Source organism: Dermacentor andersoni, chromosome 1 (assembly GCF_023375885.2).
Source record: "Dermacentor andersoni chromosome 1, qqDerAnde1_hic_scaffold, whole genome shotgun sequence".
In the NCBI taxonomy this organism is placed as follows: domain Eukaryota; kingdom Metazoa; phylum Arthropoda; class Arachnida; order Ixodida; family Ixodidae; genus Dermacentor; species Dermacentor andersoni.
Genome location: NC_092814.1, coordinates 195,646,800 through 195,662,614, shown reverse-complemented (window position 1 = coordinate 195,662,614; position 15,815 = coordinate 195,646,800). Strand labels below are relative to the sequence as shown.

Below are 15,815 nucleotides of genomic sequence, written 5' to 3'. Positions count from 1 at the left end.
TATAGACAAAAACACGACTTGTGTTTTTGTTTCTGGACACTGCGCCGAAAAGTGACCCGGCTTCTGGCACGTATAACAAACGCGCGCTTGCCTCGTCTCGAACCGCTTTCTGCGTTCGGCTTCGGTTGCCGCCGTCTCCTTACGTTCGGTCGGACTGCTTTCACTCGCATCCGCACTACGTGTATCCCCCTTTGCTCTCATGGGTGTGAACTTCGGCCTCTCCAACTTGGAGCCAAATTCACCCTTTTGACCGTCCTTAGCTCCGCGAGCCCGACGCGTCACAAACTCCTCGGCTAGCTCAGCGGCTCTAGCCACCGTACTAACGTCTGGCCTATCCAAGACCCAGTACCGCACGTTCTCAGGTAACCGACTATAAAACTGTTCTAGCCCGAAACACTGCAGAACTTTCTCATGGTCACCAAACGCTTTCTCTTCCTTGAGCCACTCCTGCATGTTTGACATAAGCCTGTACGCAAACTCTGTATATGACTCACTTTTGCCTTTCTCATTTTCCCGAAACTTCCGACGGAACGCCTCCGCTGACAGCCGGTACTTTTTTAGCAGACTCGATTTCACTTTGTCGAAATCCTCTGCCTCCTCTCTCTCCAAGCGAGCGACTACGTCGGCCGCCTCGCCGGGTAGCAAAGTGAGCAAGCGCTGTGGCCACGTTTCCCGAGAGAACCCCTGCTTCTCGCACGTTCGCTCAAAGTTAACCAGGAACAAACCAATGTCCTCTCCAAGCTTAAACGGCCGCATCAGGTCAGTCATTTTGAACAATACTCGTTCTCCTGCACCGTGTGCCTGACTTCCATTACGAGCGCGTTCCATCTCTAACTCGAGACGCTTCATTTCCAAAGCGTGTTGACGGTCGCGCTCTTCTTTTTCTTTCTCTTTCTGTTCTTTACGTTCGCGCTCATCTTTCTCTTTCTGTTCTTTAAGTTCGCGCTCCTGTTTCTCTTTCTGTTCTTTAAGTTCACGCTCCTGTCTTTTTGCCGTCTCCCTCTCCTCAATGGTCTCAAGGCATTCCGACAGCTCGTCATCCTCAGCTTCTAACTCAAGAATAGCCCTTAGCAGTTCTGGTTTTCTGAGTTTGTCTGAGACATCCAGACCCAACTCTCTCGCAAGCTCCAACAATTTCGGTTTGCGCAACGACTTCAAATCCATGGCTGCTCTGAATGCTGCTTTCTCTACTGCCTACTATTGTCTTGCCGCAAACTAACCCGGTAGCAACGACAACCACAATTACCAGCTCTGTTTCTAACACTAACAAAAGCCTGGCAAAACTCGGAAGAAGAAAGTCCCGCACTCACCAAACCTCGCAGTCAAGAATTCCGCGCAGTCGTTCCGCTGCAGGCAACCAGTCATCACACAGGGCTCGTTGCACTGCTCCCGGATGGTCGTTGTGCTGCTCAGCATACAGTCAACCGCATCTCTTCGCTGCTGGCCTCCGTTGTCGCGATCTCACCGCTGCCAACCAGATGTTGTAATCGCACCGCTGGCCCGAGTTGTTGGGGTCTCGGTGCTGACGCCCGTTATTGCCAATGGGTCGCAAGCCCCAAGGGTAGCGTTGGCCTGGCGGCCTGGGGCACTGGAAGCATCCGAAGGTCCCGGCAAAGCATGAGAAGACTGGTAACAGAACAACTTGTTTATTCTAACATAGCAAAAGAGCGGCCGGTCAGGTCGACCGAATTGGAGAGACGGGAGAGCACGTAACTCAACAGTACAAATCGGAGCCTCTCTCCTGGCGTCCGGGGGCAGCTGCTCTTATACTCCCGGCGTCACGGTCCAAAAGGGAAGGAGGGAAGGTCACGGGATGAAGGTCACGGGACGGCGCAGCAGGAGCCCACGACGGCGCGAACTGTCGGGCCGAGAGACCTGCTGAACCGAGTGTAGTGACGCATTGCCAACCCTCACCCACACGACGGCGCGAACAGTTGAGCCGAGAGACCTCCAGGCTCCTCATTCGGGGAACTCCGCTCCCCGGCTGCCGCGCTTTGACAAGCGAGGGCACACACACACACACGCACACACGAAGACACGTGGCACTGAAACACGCCTGGGCACGCTTGGCGGGTAGGCGTTGCGGCGGCGTCGGACGGGCCAAAATGTCCGCCGCTTTGAACAAAGCCCCGGCGTCCGTTGCATCCGCGCCGGCATTACCGCGCGTTGTAGGCGAAACGTAACACCAGCCACAGCCATGGTAGCCATTAAACTGGACCATGTTCTGGAGGAGTGCTCTTGCTGGTGCATCAGCAGTACAACTCACACAGTATACCTGAAATTATAAAGCAAGAGGTGAAATTAAAGTACTACTAAGCAGTTATCACAGACATCTGCTTGAGCTCAATTACCTTGGAGTGAATGCTTTGCGACCCAGCTTTCCTTGCCACTCCGGCCATTTCAAGCTGATTCATCTGCTCCACGAACGACTTTATGAACAGAGTCATCTCAGCATGGGACTGTCCATACTACAAAGCTGGTGTCGGAACATTCTTGCTACACAGATGTGGTGGCAGCTCATTTATGGTCACTTGAATAGGCCAAATTGAATATTTAGATGATTTGAAAAACGGTACCCCATCTACATTGAGCAGAAGCGTTAAGTCGTGATGTGCAATCTTCACCCTAATGTCTTTATTCAACGGACCGTCAGTGAAATCAGTCATTTGGCTGTTATCTCTGTTCTGAGCAATGTCTTCAAGGTGGCTGGAAAGGACAGCTACCACAGATGTATCAGAAAGGAGAGAGCAGAGTTGCTGTTGGAGTGGCAACGTCAAAAAAAAAGCGGCCATCAAGGAGCATTTTGCGGCCACTATAATTTTAAGGACAGATTGAACAGCAGCCCTCAATGCTGTTTCTTTCTTGGAGTTTTCCTGAAGTTTCAGCCAGCCGCGTCAAACATTCTGCGCAGTAGAAGTGAAACCTCAAAGCTTCAACACCTGCACCAAAGTACTTCTTGAAAAGGTATTTGGTTGCAGGAACGTCATTCCTGTCAAGAACATACGCGATCAGCTTCTGGAGAGCTTCGATGCCATTCCAAGGAAGCCCAAGCTCTATAGCAAAATTGACTGCTATAGCAAGCAGGTCTTGCACCGGGAGATTGTTCTGTACGTCTTCAAGATCACCATCACCTTTTGCAGAAGTTGTTTCAGTACTGCTCAGGTCACAAGACCGGAAAAACTGATCTGTTCTACTGGCAGTGTCACCAGACACTGCTGAACATTCACTGATATCAGAAAACTGGGAAAACAGTTCAGCTTCTTTCTGGCCATCATCGCCAAATTCTGCTGCATGGCCGTTTGTGTTAAGGGAGTGAAGGGGCGTTGCGTCAAAGTCAGGCTGCTGTGATAGTGGCATAGCAGTTGACACCGATACAGCAGAGGCACATCGTGCGCCTGCCACGAGTGGGTCACATGAATGAGTTCCCATCAAACAAAACCTGGTTGTCTACGGGAGATTCGTGGCACTACTGCTACCACCACAAGGTAGCATATCTTCCACTTCATCTTCAACACGTAAGGCTTTACAAAGTGCAACAGAACATAATGTGTTTACATAATGTTTTACACGGGGAAATATGGCACAGAATGACTGTAGTCACTCAATTTAACACACTTGTGGCACTTGCCATCGAGCCTCAATGTTCTTCAGTGCAGACCACGATGTGATACAAATCACGACAATGACCACGACGCACAACATAACGCCGACGATGGTAACCTGTACAGCGAGCGGTCACTGAATGCATGCCAGACCCTCCTTTTCTAAAAGATATTTACAATAAAACTCTAGCCAGACACAATAAGAAAGAAAATTAATAAACCAGACAACAAATAGGTATCTATAATACACATTTCTTGTGAATATATACCGTTACCCTGCTGTACTTAGCCCATTTGCTTAGCAAAAAATAATCTTTGCAGATAGTTTTGTTTGGAGTTATCACATAAAATTAGCTCAAGTCAACCTTTGTACACGAATGTGTAGAATAGTGTGAAATAAAAAAAATAGCAAAGAAAGTCCGTAAACCAAATATGGCCTCGAAGTAATTTGGCCGGCGGAGGCGATATGGTCATCGTCAGCATTGTGGAAGCCGATGTGCAGCCAACCACTATCGGCCTTTCCCGTTTTTCTTTTGTCTGTAGTCAGTGGTTAGTTGTCTGTCTTTTATTGCTTTTATTGCTTGTCATTTAGTTCACTATATACAGCTCTGCTTTTGTCGTCCCTTTTAATTGTCGCTTGCCTTACAAGTCTCTAGCCCCCCCCCCCCCTTTTTTTTTAGCTCATTTGCTGTTTTTTAGTTTTTTTTTAATTCTGTTAGTGTTACGTCATGTTTGAATTTGTATGGTTTGTTCACTTGTATGAACTTGGTTTGAACTTGTATGGTCTGCCATGCAGTGCATATCGATGACATTAAAAAGTTCAACCCGAGTGACAAAACAGATTTTGCCAACAGACTGCTATATTCTGTCATGTGGCAGCACGACGTCAACGAAAAGAACACGGGAACTTACAGTGGACAGATCCTGATGTTGGACCGCAAGTGGCTCACATTTTCTTGTTTATAAAGGTGTTCCTATTTCTCTGGCAATTGCGAAAATTTTGAAGTCACTCGCAGCATTCGCATATCCAAAGATTGTGCTTTGTGAACAGCACCATTTTGGCACGTAACCAATTACTTGCAAAATGTGACAGTTGCATATCGATAGCGTGCAAATTATTGTAGATAATTTTTTTAATTAGTGCCAATTCGTTTAAAGGTGACAATCGCTCTTGATGCTGGAATGCAGGACCGGTAAACTAAAAAAAAACTACGCAATGCTCTCAAAAAGACAGTAAATGAATATATGCAAAAATATATGACAGTAAAGCAGATATGCACATGCGTGCAAATAAAAATTGTAAAGTAACAGTAAGACTGTGACAGATGGTAAGTTGAACAACGGAGCTATGGTAATATTATGCAGACGTAATACATTCACTCATCTTGCTGGTTAAATAAATATTACACCACTGGACTGCCATTATTATACCAAATTTTACACCAAGAACTTCTTAGAACATGTACTCTTGGCTGCTAGGAGGTTAGCTGAAACATTTTAGGAATCCAAGAAACACAATGCTAAGTTTCTTTCGTTAAAGGCACACGAGACAGCTTGGAAAAGCATCAAACAACAAAGAGGGTGCACATTCCGAAGCTGTATATGGAATATGACATAACCGGCGATGAAGAAGACAAAAAGAAAGAAAGGTAATGATTTTTTACCAAATGTTGCAGGAGTATAAACCAAATATATCAACAAAGTATAGCATGCATTGTTTGCACATTTCGTTTAGCCTAAATTGTATTCCTGCATACTCATATGTGAGCCGTTGGATAGTAGTGCTGCTCCACCAACAGTTTTTCATGAGGTTAGTGTGCATGCCTTTTCTGTCTGTAGAGGCGCAAGCATCATCGTGAAGCAGCAAAGGCATATGAGGAAATCCTGCAATCGAATGTGAAGGCAGCATTACTCCGCAACAATTGTGTGCCAACAAGCCGAGTTGGACAAAAAAAGGTAAGCGCAACCTGAATTTCGTAGGTAGCTGATATGTCTTGCAAGGCTGACATTTATCTTGCCTGCAAGGCGTGAAACGGATGCAAGCTCCGTCACGTTCGCCTTGCGAAAGCGACTCACTTTGTTCTAGAAGCAAGTTGTGTCAAGCTATATTGACCTGCAAAGCCAAAACCAAAAACTGCTTGAGCAAATGTCGTCATTGCAACACGGCCTCCAGTCACAGATTTTTAACTGTAAGTGTCCCTAACTATGGTTTTGTACTGGTGCTCAATTTTGCATTGCAAGGAATGCACACTTGAGTCACAAGTGTTTAAAAGGTATAAATCATGTGCTTTAATTATTGTTTTAGTGGAAGCAAGATTTAAAAGCTTCACATCTGGTGTGCCTACAAGTCCTGCAGGCGCTGAAAGGGCCCAAATGCTAATTGAAGAGGACGACCAGAGATATGATAAGCTGTGCAGGGTCCAAGCAATGCATCTATTCAAACGTATGTTTTTAGCTTTATATGCTGCTGTTGGCACATGTGCTTTTGAAGAAACATGTTCGTCTTTGATGAAAGACACGGAAGAAATATATGCTTCGTTTTTGTGTATTCTCTATGCAGATCTGCCAAACAATCCACCAGTCCAGCACTAGATCATCCCAAATGCTGAACCACCTTCACCACAGCCTGCCCAGACTGAAGGTAATTTTATATGCCATAATTTTGTACTACAAATGCCATTCGTAGGTCATAACCATATGCATCATTCAAATGTGCATTCAGTGAAATGCACATTGCATGTAGTTCAACATGTTAATTACCGAGCTGTTATTGAAATACATTTGAGTATGATTGAGTGCTCATTATGGCTTAAGCCAGGAGTCTATTTTTTTGCAAAGGGTTACGTTGCATGACCTCCTTCCAGCTCATAGCTTGCCATAAAAACTTTGAAAATTTCAAAAAATGGTAGTGCTTTGAATCCCCACAATCTGACCCCTGTCGATGCCACTGCGATAGAATATCTGTAGACAGTTACACGAAGTAAGTATAATTGTTTTATCAGCAGTATAAACTTGCAAACATTCGCTTCAACTCAAACTGAGTGGCGAGAACGCAGCACGCACAAAGGTATGAGCCGCCATCTACTTGGCCCCCGACGTGGATCGCTTTGAAGATAGGGTGCGCCGTGGCCGCGCAATGCGCAGTTGCTGCCCATGGAGGATGCTGTCTCCATGGGCAGCATTCTCCGGCGCCATGCGCATGACGGAAGACGGCATTTTCCCTTCCCACTCTCCTCCCTTGTAGGCGGTAGATTGAGCCACAGAACACCTATATAAATTGAGCCGCGATCGTCGATGCCCCTCGGGCGCGGTTGTGCAACACGCAGTTGCTGTCCGAGTTCAACGTCGCCGTCCCTCCCTCCCCTCCCCCGGGGGCTTTTTGCGTGATGAAAGACGGCGCACGAGATGGAGCCGCGATCGTCGGCTTCCCTCGCGCGTTTTCCCTCACACCTACACCATGCGGCACGCGGCGACGGCGGCGACAAAAATGCGCCTGGAGCGTCCATATCATTACAATCGCAATAAAAGTAGAAAACATGGTACGATTCAGCGTCCCACACAGCATCGGACACAATAGTAGCATCCGCCGCCTATTCACGGCAGCTAGTTCAGGGTGCGATTACTACGTGAGAAAAAGAAAAAAACACTTCTTGATTGGAAAAGTGGGGGCTGCGTTCATTATGCGAGTAAATACGGTATATGTAAGCCTCATTGGCATTTGTTGAAAGTTAGCTTCTATCTCACTCCGCTTGTTTCTAGAATTTAAAACTTGTTTCAGTGTCATACCAACAAGACCAGATGTCAACTGTCGTCTGCTAAAAAAGTTTCTTTTCTGCTTACAGCACAGAAGCCAGACTTTTTTTACACGGAAGACTGCTTTGTAAGTGATATTTTGTTCTTCAAACACTGCTTAGTGACTTGTCATAGAATAGTAACAGAAATCTGTTCATGTGTAGCACAAACACTGCATATGTGTTTAGTGCAACAAAGTTCAATTGAAGATGTCATGTGAAGCATTTTACAAATGAGTGAACTAGATACAGCTCACCCACTCATTTCGAGTTTTTCTGTGCTAGTTGTTAGTCTGATAATTTCCTCATAGTGTTATTAAGCACATAAGCTAAATTGTCACAATCAACTTGGTTGTGCCATGATATGTGTTAGTGGTAGAAGAAACCTGGGAAGTACTTGTATAATTAAGCACTGTAAGCCAACTTCAAGGCCAAGCAATGACGTGTGAAAATTGAATGGTAATGTTTGGAGGTACTGTAGTAGTGTTTGGAGGTAGTAAGAGTAGTAATGGTAGTAATTGTTTGTGTCTTTAATAAACATGGTAAAAGAAAAAAAAGTGCAGTGGCCTGCTGGTAGCAGCAGAACCTGTAGCCTCTATGTGCCTCTCTGTTAAGCTAATTTGGAGGCTGCCCCTTTTCTATATTCATGGGTTGTGTGTGTACATGTAATGTAAGCTAGTCTGAAGATCACTGACCACTGAAGTTTTGTTTTTGTAGTTTTACTTAAAGGATGGCTTCTGCATTTCTGGCACACAAGTGGCCAAAATATTTGCCAACAAGAAAGCGACGCTTGTGTGCAAGGATATACCACACAGGCACTGTGGAGCAGCATGTTCCTTGCCACCAGGAGTGTCAGTGGAAATGTAGCCCCCAAGAAGAGGGGATTGGGCAAGCTGCCAAAACAGCAGTTGATGCCAAAGGTGGAAGTCGTAGTGGGTAAGCTGTCACAAAATGTTAATGCCACCACTAAATATGCAGCTTTGGGTTTGAATGCTGTAGTTCACTTGACACAGTAAACATTTGGGTGGGTTGTGGTTACACTGAAATGATGGAAGGCAGCACAGTAGTATCTCTTTCCATTGCTTTTTATTACTTGGTAGCAACCCAAGAACTTTGTGCAAAGCCCTTCTACAGCACCATACTTTTTTCTCTATGCTTCCATGCTTGAAAACATAGTTCTCAAGATGTCCTGATAGTTTTCGTCTATGGGAGTGTATTCTGTTGTTACATTACTATATTTTGCAAACCATGAAGTCAAAGCAAATGATTTGAAAACGCTTATGTCCGCACTGCCACAGACAAATGAACACTGGAAGACTTGGCAACAGCCATAATTTTCAGACGGATATCTATGAAGTAATGATCACAAATTTTCATTACATTGAAGTGCACAACTTCTTGAAATGCATAATCCAAGTGATCTTAAGAGAAATACGCTTCAACTCAACCATGTAATTGATGGAAGAACACAAGGGTCGTTGCATTTATTGCGCTAGTCTTTCGGGATATTGAAAAATTTGTTTACAAGGCCAAAATGTTTTGTATTAAAAGAGCATGCCTTTATTCTGGTGTCATAGGAATGAGCAAACGTAATTGGCTGAAGCATCTAGTATACAAATTCTCCTTGAATTAAAGAGTGGTACATTTGCCACTTCAGTCTTAAGTTATTGCTAGTGCATAATGTAATTTACAGATAAGTTAGCATTTTGTCATTCTTTGTCATAATGAGACGTAATTTTCTATATTGCCTTTGCATAATTTTATCATTGTATGGTTTCTGAAGTTTTTTCACTTATACAGCAGTATCTGCAATGGGCACTTATACAAGAAACATTATAATTGTTTTCAGCTACAATCCAGCACTGGGGCCAGAAGAAAAATGTGGATGTGTCAGACACACTGAAGAATTTGTCGCACCTTCTCACAGACAAAATACAAGACATTTCGAAGGCGCTTGAAAGCTGGAATTCAAATTCAAAAAAAAAAAAAAGCTGAGCTACCTTTGTTGTGTGAAATCCATCAGCAGAACACACTTGTGGTAGGCTTCTGCAGGGGCCAGTTTCAATAGGGACCAACTGGGACCAGTTACAATGGGGACCCACTGGAACCAGTTGCAACAGGGCTACTGGAACCAGTTTCAACTGGGACTAACTGGGAATTGTTCCATAAACCAGTTGAACTGGGACCAGTTGCATTCCCAGTTGCAAATTCACCTGGGTCTCAGTCTTATTTTCATACAGTTAGAAATGCTAAGACTACAGAAAACACTTTGGAAAGAGAGCGAATACAAAGTGCCAATATTTTTTAGATTATATATCAAAGCACACTGAACAAGTGCAACAAGATGCCATAGAACAATTAGTGGGACAAACTTCATTATATGACTACTTCTGTAGAACCAACAATAGGCTCCTGTGACTTTTAAGATACATTTGGCATGGATTTGAGAAAAATAACATGCAGTATGACAGCATAAAATTCTTGTTTAACAAATAACTGGACCAGAAGTGAAATATTGCATCAGCACTTGTATGTGAAGTAACAAGCAATAACATAAGCTGGCAATTCACTATGAACTGCTATCTTGTTGCTGCTTGTAAGTAAACATGGCAAAAAGCACAAGGAGGTATATAAAGAAAAAATAGTTTCAGATTAAGCACAATACTACTGCTACATGTGCAATGCATTTATAGAAAAACAGCATTTTGTCAAAAATTGATGCTGCTTTATGGTAGCTTTGCAGCAAAGTTAAAATATGGAAGATCACAAGCATTTTGCAGTCAAACCAGCTGATAAAAGCAAAGATGTGAGCCACATGACATTGAGAGCATTAAAACAAGGCAACATTCTGTCAAAGCACAAAGTACATTAGGACCAGCGCTGAACCAATGGGCAATACTATCTCAAACTAAAATAAGGGTTTTAGGTAGTGTAAGAGAGTTCAGAGCATCCCAAACGCCTGTAAGCAAATATATATTTGCAGGGCATTAAGAAAAATGAACGTTCCTGCATCTCGCGAGAGATTTGTGAACTCTAAAAATTGACTAGCACGTGTACCTTTATCAAAACTATGGTAATATGACTGAAGTGTTGAGACAGCCCCATTTAAAATTGTCACACAATAAATGCATACTGTACGTATTCATCTGATCACACAGCAAGAATATCCAAACAAACCGTACAAATTTAGGTTTACGCAAGACAATAAATGCTATACATCGTCATGAATTCTAAGCGATATTTTTTTCCTCAGTTGCGCATTTGTCATTAATTCTAGTCAACCCAGAATAAACATAAAAACTGCAAGAGCACCTGTGCCACCTTTACATAAGCTAAGCACTCATGCTCGGTCACCAAACGTTTTGTTTAACAAGTACATAGCAGGGACACTGTTCATAAAGAGACACTTTCTAACAAGGACGGTCAATTTTCCAGCAGCTGCATGCCCTGCATAGCTGCATGCAGTAAAAGTATAGCAGAGCCGCCAATTTATAGTCTTCTTTTAGTAGACGACAAGGTAAAAAGTCTTGCTGACATCTTTTTAACGCATTACATAACTTGTCAAAAATAAGCATACTATTCTTTCTTTTGTCAGAGAAAATTATGTTCCTTTTATAGCACACATTAGGTATGCAAGAAGTCATTTCAGACATTAATAATGCAGCTTTTTAAGCCTATTTTCATGGCTCTTGTAATAGAGTGCAAATTCTCAACCTCAATGAAGGAGCTTACACAAAAAAACGAGAAAGAAAATGAGCTCAGAAACTATAAGAAAATAAATAAGTATTTCTTGAATACACTTGCAGATGCTCTGCATATTAACACACTGGATCTTACAAATGAAATGGATAAAGGAGATGTGAATGAGAGTACTGACAAGAAAATACAGTGATAAACCCCAAAATGCAGTACGGGGGATAGCGCCTATGCTTGGCTACCGAAACTTATAACTTGGCAAAGAAATAGAATTTCCTTTACGGAAGGTTCACTTTCTATGTGACAAAAAAGTGACTTGCTCAGTACACAACTCTGTGCCAGGGGTGGAGTGATGGCTGGCTTAGATCAGTGGGAAGAGGACCCAGTGGAGCAGTAGTGTTGGGTGCTTGCAGGTAGCGGACCTCCTCCTGCTGAACAATCCAAGCCCGCACATCCTGCGTGGTGGCCTGGTAGGACATGTCGCCAGCTCGCAAGTAGCAGTCACCGTCTGAAGTAGTGTAAACCGTGTCAGGAGCACCTCGCACCATCACTTCCACAACAAAGCAAGAGACTGTCTCACGTGAATCCTTGGAAGTGCGCAACACCGGCACAAACTCAATGGCAATGCTCTGTGGCATCAGACGAGGTCGCAGACCACCCACCATCATATCAACACCCTGGCGCAGGGCATCACGCTCCCTGTGATTCAGCATGACACCCCGCACCAAGCCCTCACGAGAGATGCCATAGTACACGGTACATGGCTGCCAAGAGTTCAAGAATGAGCAGGCCACCTTTGACAGCGTGCGGGTCGATGCCATTCGCATGTTGCGTACTGGTCGCAGTTCGTGGGTCTGGTCTGAGCGAAAGGGCACCAGGCTGTCACGCCAGTAGAAGCGGCCTGCAGCATTCTTTTCTGTTCAAAGATGGACACAAAATAAATAAATAAGTACACAGAAATTATAGAGAAAGAAGAAGCAGCAGCATACATTAAGAAGAAGAGAAAGTCAAACCATAATCAACAGACTTGTTCAAAACGCACTTTAGCAATGTGCCAACCACACAGGCCTTACCTAGCCAGGTACAGGATATACTGTATTTAGGTCAACATTTTGGTTTTTGAAAATGTTACCCAAAAAGAGCTATCAACCTATATTCCACCCCCCCCCCCCCCCACACACTCTTTCCCCAAATTTTTCCGGCTGGCGCCCTGCTCCCTTTTATGCCTGGAACGTCGACAATGAACAAAGGTGCATATCCTTTGAACATGTGACTATTATGGGCATTCATGTCTCAACGCTTGTCCGACGCCTAGGAGCTTACAAAGAACGAAGCAGCACAGTCAAGATGATTGCGGAGGGGTGCAGTCCCAGAAGCTCCACAGAAACTTTCTGTGAAGCTGAAGTCCCTCTCTACACGTTTTCGCCGGCCTGGTTAAGTACAGTTAAACCTTGATACAACGCACAAAATTTTCGATATAACAAAGTATTTAACCTTTCTTAACCTCTTGTCCATAGAACACCGTGTAGTTAGAACCTCAACATAACAAAGTGTGCTTGTATGCGATTTCAATATAACGAAATTTCACTGCTGCCACAAACTAATACCGAGACAATAAACGGAAACTTAAAATTTTAATTATGGAGTTTTACGTACCAAAACCACCTTCTGATTATGAGGCACGCCGTAGTGGAGGACTCCAGAAATTTGGAAAACCTGGGATTCTTTAACGTGCACCTAAATATAAGTACACGGGTGTTTTCAGATTTCACCCCCATCGAAATGCGGCCGCCGTGGCCGGGATTCGATCCCGCGACCTCATGCTCAGCAGCCCAACACCATAGCCACTGAGCAACTATGCCACTGAGCAACCACGGTGGGTCAAACGGAAACTTCCGCGGACGAAGATGGTCAAAGGATTGAGTTACAAGCGGCTGTTCGCAAACGTGCCTTTAATATCATGCACCACGCGACAAGAGCGATCTCCGAAGTGGAGCCGCATCATGTTCCCTATAAACTCTAACTGCGATAGGATCCTATCACACCGCGTGCTATGTACTTTAGGTGCGAGTGAAAGCGTGCAAGGGTGAGACATGAAAGACGGTGGCATCGCATGTGTTGCCTTCCAGTGCAAGCAAAAAGAAAGAGGGGAGGGGAGCGAGCTCACGGTAACGCGATCAAGTGTGCGCGAGGGGGCGAAGTGGGAAACAAGTTGGCAAGCGTCGCAGTTTCTGGCGCGCGTTTTGGCTGTGGCTGCACATGACTGTAAGCGCGGGTGAGCTGTAAGCGCATATGCAGCCACACACCCTGCTTTAGAGGTAAACGGCCGCATGTGCTAAGAGTGGGCATGCTGAAACAGTGTGGCATCATGCAAGGTATGCTCTCACGCATTTAGTATTGGAAGTTGCGTAATCTCGAGTTTTGGTGACCCGTTGGAGCGAGAAGGCAGATGAAGCATTAGCTCTCCGCTGCTGGCACTTTCCATTATAGCATCGTCCCAGTGAGGACATCTGATCTATCAGCCGTTTGGGCTAATTACGCGCGAAAGCGTGGCTGTTCGCCTAATTCGTACTGCCGATGTAAAGATATCATCGACGTGGCATGAAACCATATCTTTTGTCACGGACTCCCAACTTCATCAAAAGGAATTGTTTTCTCATTCAAATTTGCATTCCAATTGTCTGTAAATTTCGAAAATTCTGCCGCCCCCTTTCTGTCTCAGAAAAATCGATTGGTGACTGTACTTACTTGCATAAGAGGTTGAATTTCAATACAATGAAATTTTGATATAGCGAGGCAAATTGCCGATTTTATCGACTTCGTTATATTGAGGTTTAACTGTACCACCAACCTACCTTCCTCTCCTCTGCGCTCCTCCCTCACTCCCCCTCTCAGCTTCTGCTGTCAAGCGGAAATTGCGTAGTCCCAGCTTGAAGTTTTAGGCGGAAACAACACCGTGCTGCACAGAGGTGCAAGCGCGCAACAAGCGAAAATTCAGGAACCGGAAATTCCGAAAGCGGAATGAATGCAAACGGAAACCAGGGAAGTGGAAATCACAGAAGCAGTATTGGTATGAGCGACGAATCAGAGAACAGCAGTGCTCATCAAAGGTTGGCGCTACTTAGAAAAAGTGGCGCTGGCGCATAGATGGAGGGGCTTTATGTGGAGCCAGCGAGGGTGTTGTTTGCATGTTGTTTATATGGTCCCAACATGCAAGCACGGTCGCAATCTTCGGTCACAATAAGGTCACAATAACGGCAATATGTCTCAAGAACAGAAATGGCTCTCCGACTTTTGGCGAAGCTTATCCTCGAAGTGCCAATATACTAGCGAGACCTCAAATGGCAAGTCACTTTCTTCAGCTGATCTGTCACTGCACGATAACAGTTGTCTTGCGACAATGGAGTCGGATTGCAGTGTGCCTAACTTGACCTGTGTGGATCATATCTGAATTCTCTGATATTTCAATAATCTGTTCCTATTGCTTACATGAGGTCATAGTAATTTATTAAGTGTCTGCGAGCCAGGAAATTCATAATTCATTTCATTACGTGAATACAATATTGCACTTCATAACCATAACAGTCGAAACAGCTACAGTCACCGAGATAATCCCAGTTGCAGATGAATCTCCTCTCTTCCTGCAAATGTATTGAACGGTTGTTGAAAGAAGAACCCATAACGTAGCGAATAGGTAACTTTGGGTGAAGAAACCATAAATACAAAATACATAAAACGCCTTAATGTTTGCTAGTGCACAAAGTTGGAGAGGGTTTCTCAGAGTTTATCAGGACAGTGTGAGCATCAATACATGAAGAGTTTCATAAAAAAATGTACTTGGTATCAATGCAGTTTTAGTTGTTTAGGCTTTTACAAGCTCTCACTCTTACAGTCTGCATAAGAAAATCCCAGTCTTACAGTCTACATCATTTTATTGTGGATATCATACACTCTCACCCTAATGCACAAGTTGCTATGAAGCAAGCAATCACATGGAACTATAGCGACACAGTGTAATGCCTGTACAAGGTGCCTGTGTGTGCATCACGCGTGCGTATTTGGACTATGCGGCATTGTGATTTTTGTCCAATTTACAACTACACCTGGCATTACATAATCGTAATAATCAATGACAAAATCATAAAAGAGACCTGAAAGGTTCTTAGAAACCACCAAGTGGGCGTATGCAACCTTAGCCCTCCTCCCCACCCCTGAAAGAAAATCCTGGCTACGCACCTAAAGCTAGCAAAAGTACCGAGTTAATGGAGCTCCTCCGTCACGCCCGCCGGATCTGTTGGCCAAGATTATCCATACTGGGAAAGGTACCCCTATTTCAAGCTGCCTATTTAACACACTTGACAGCACCGAGGACGTCATTTGGGTGCCGAGGACAACTTCTCTGGCAGTTCTGACGAGGATGAGATTTAGTAATCAAGCTTACGGTAAATAAAGGTTTGTCATGTTCAAAGTTTTCTTGTTTTCTAAAAAGTTATGGGTTGACCTAATTCAAATTACGATTTATTTCTCAGCCATGCAGCATCAAATGCATTTACTGAGCACATTCAAAGCACATGCCACGCGATAAACTGGGACGAGGCAAAAGGCAGTTATCATGGAAAGGAACTTATCAACAAAGATTACGCCTGGAATCACTTGTCATCTTTGTCATCCAAACCACTGAAAACATGCTCAACAGGACGCAAGGCAATCTGGACGTGTATTCCCG

The 15,815-nt window shown here is 44.3% G+C and overlaps 1 protein-coding gene and 1 long non-coding RNA gene across 2 annotated transcripts in view; one reads left to right on the top strand and one right to left on the bottom strand.

Annotated features, from left to right (window-relative positions):
* Positions 1–761: 761 nt before the first annotated feature.
* LOC129380744 (uncharacterized) lies at positions 762–10,696 on the top strand. The gene is made up of 4 exons (XR_011895142.1): positions 762–6,045; positions 6,163–6,243; positions 7,445–7,482; positions 8,111–10,696. It is a non-coding gene; the product is annotated as an uncharacterized lncRNA (long non-coding RNA).
* LOC126547140 (uncharacterized) overlaps positions 8,463–15,815 on the bottom strand; it is a 56,717-nt gene continuing 49,364 nt past the window's right edge. The window contains exon 8 of the mRNA XM_050195017.3: positions 8,463–12,005. Within this exon, the coding sequence (XP_050050974.1) occupies positions 11,410–12,005 (596 nt within the window). The 3' untranslated portion in view covers positions 8,463–11,409. The remainder of the gene's footprint in view (positions 12,006–15,815) is intronic.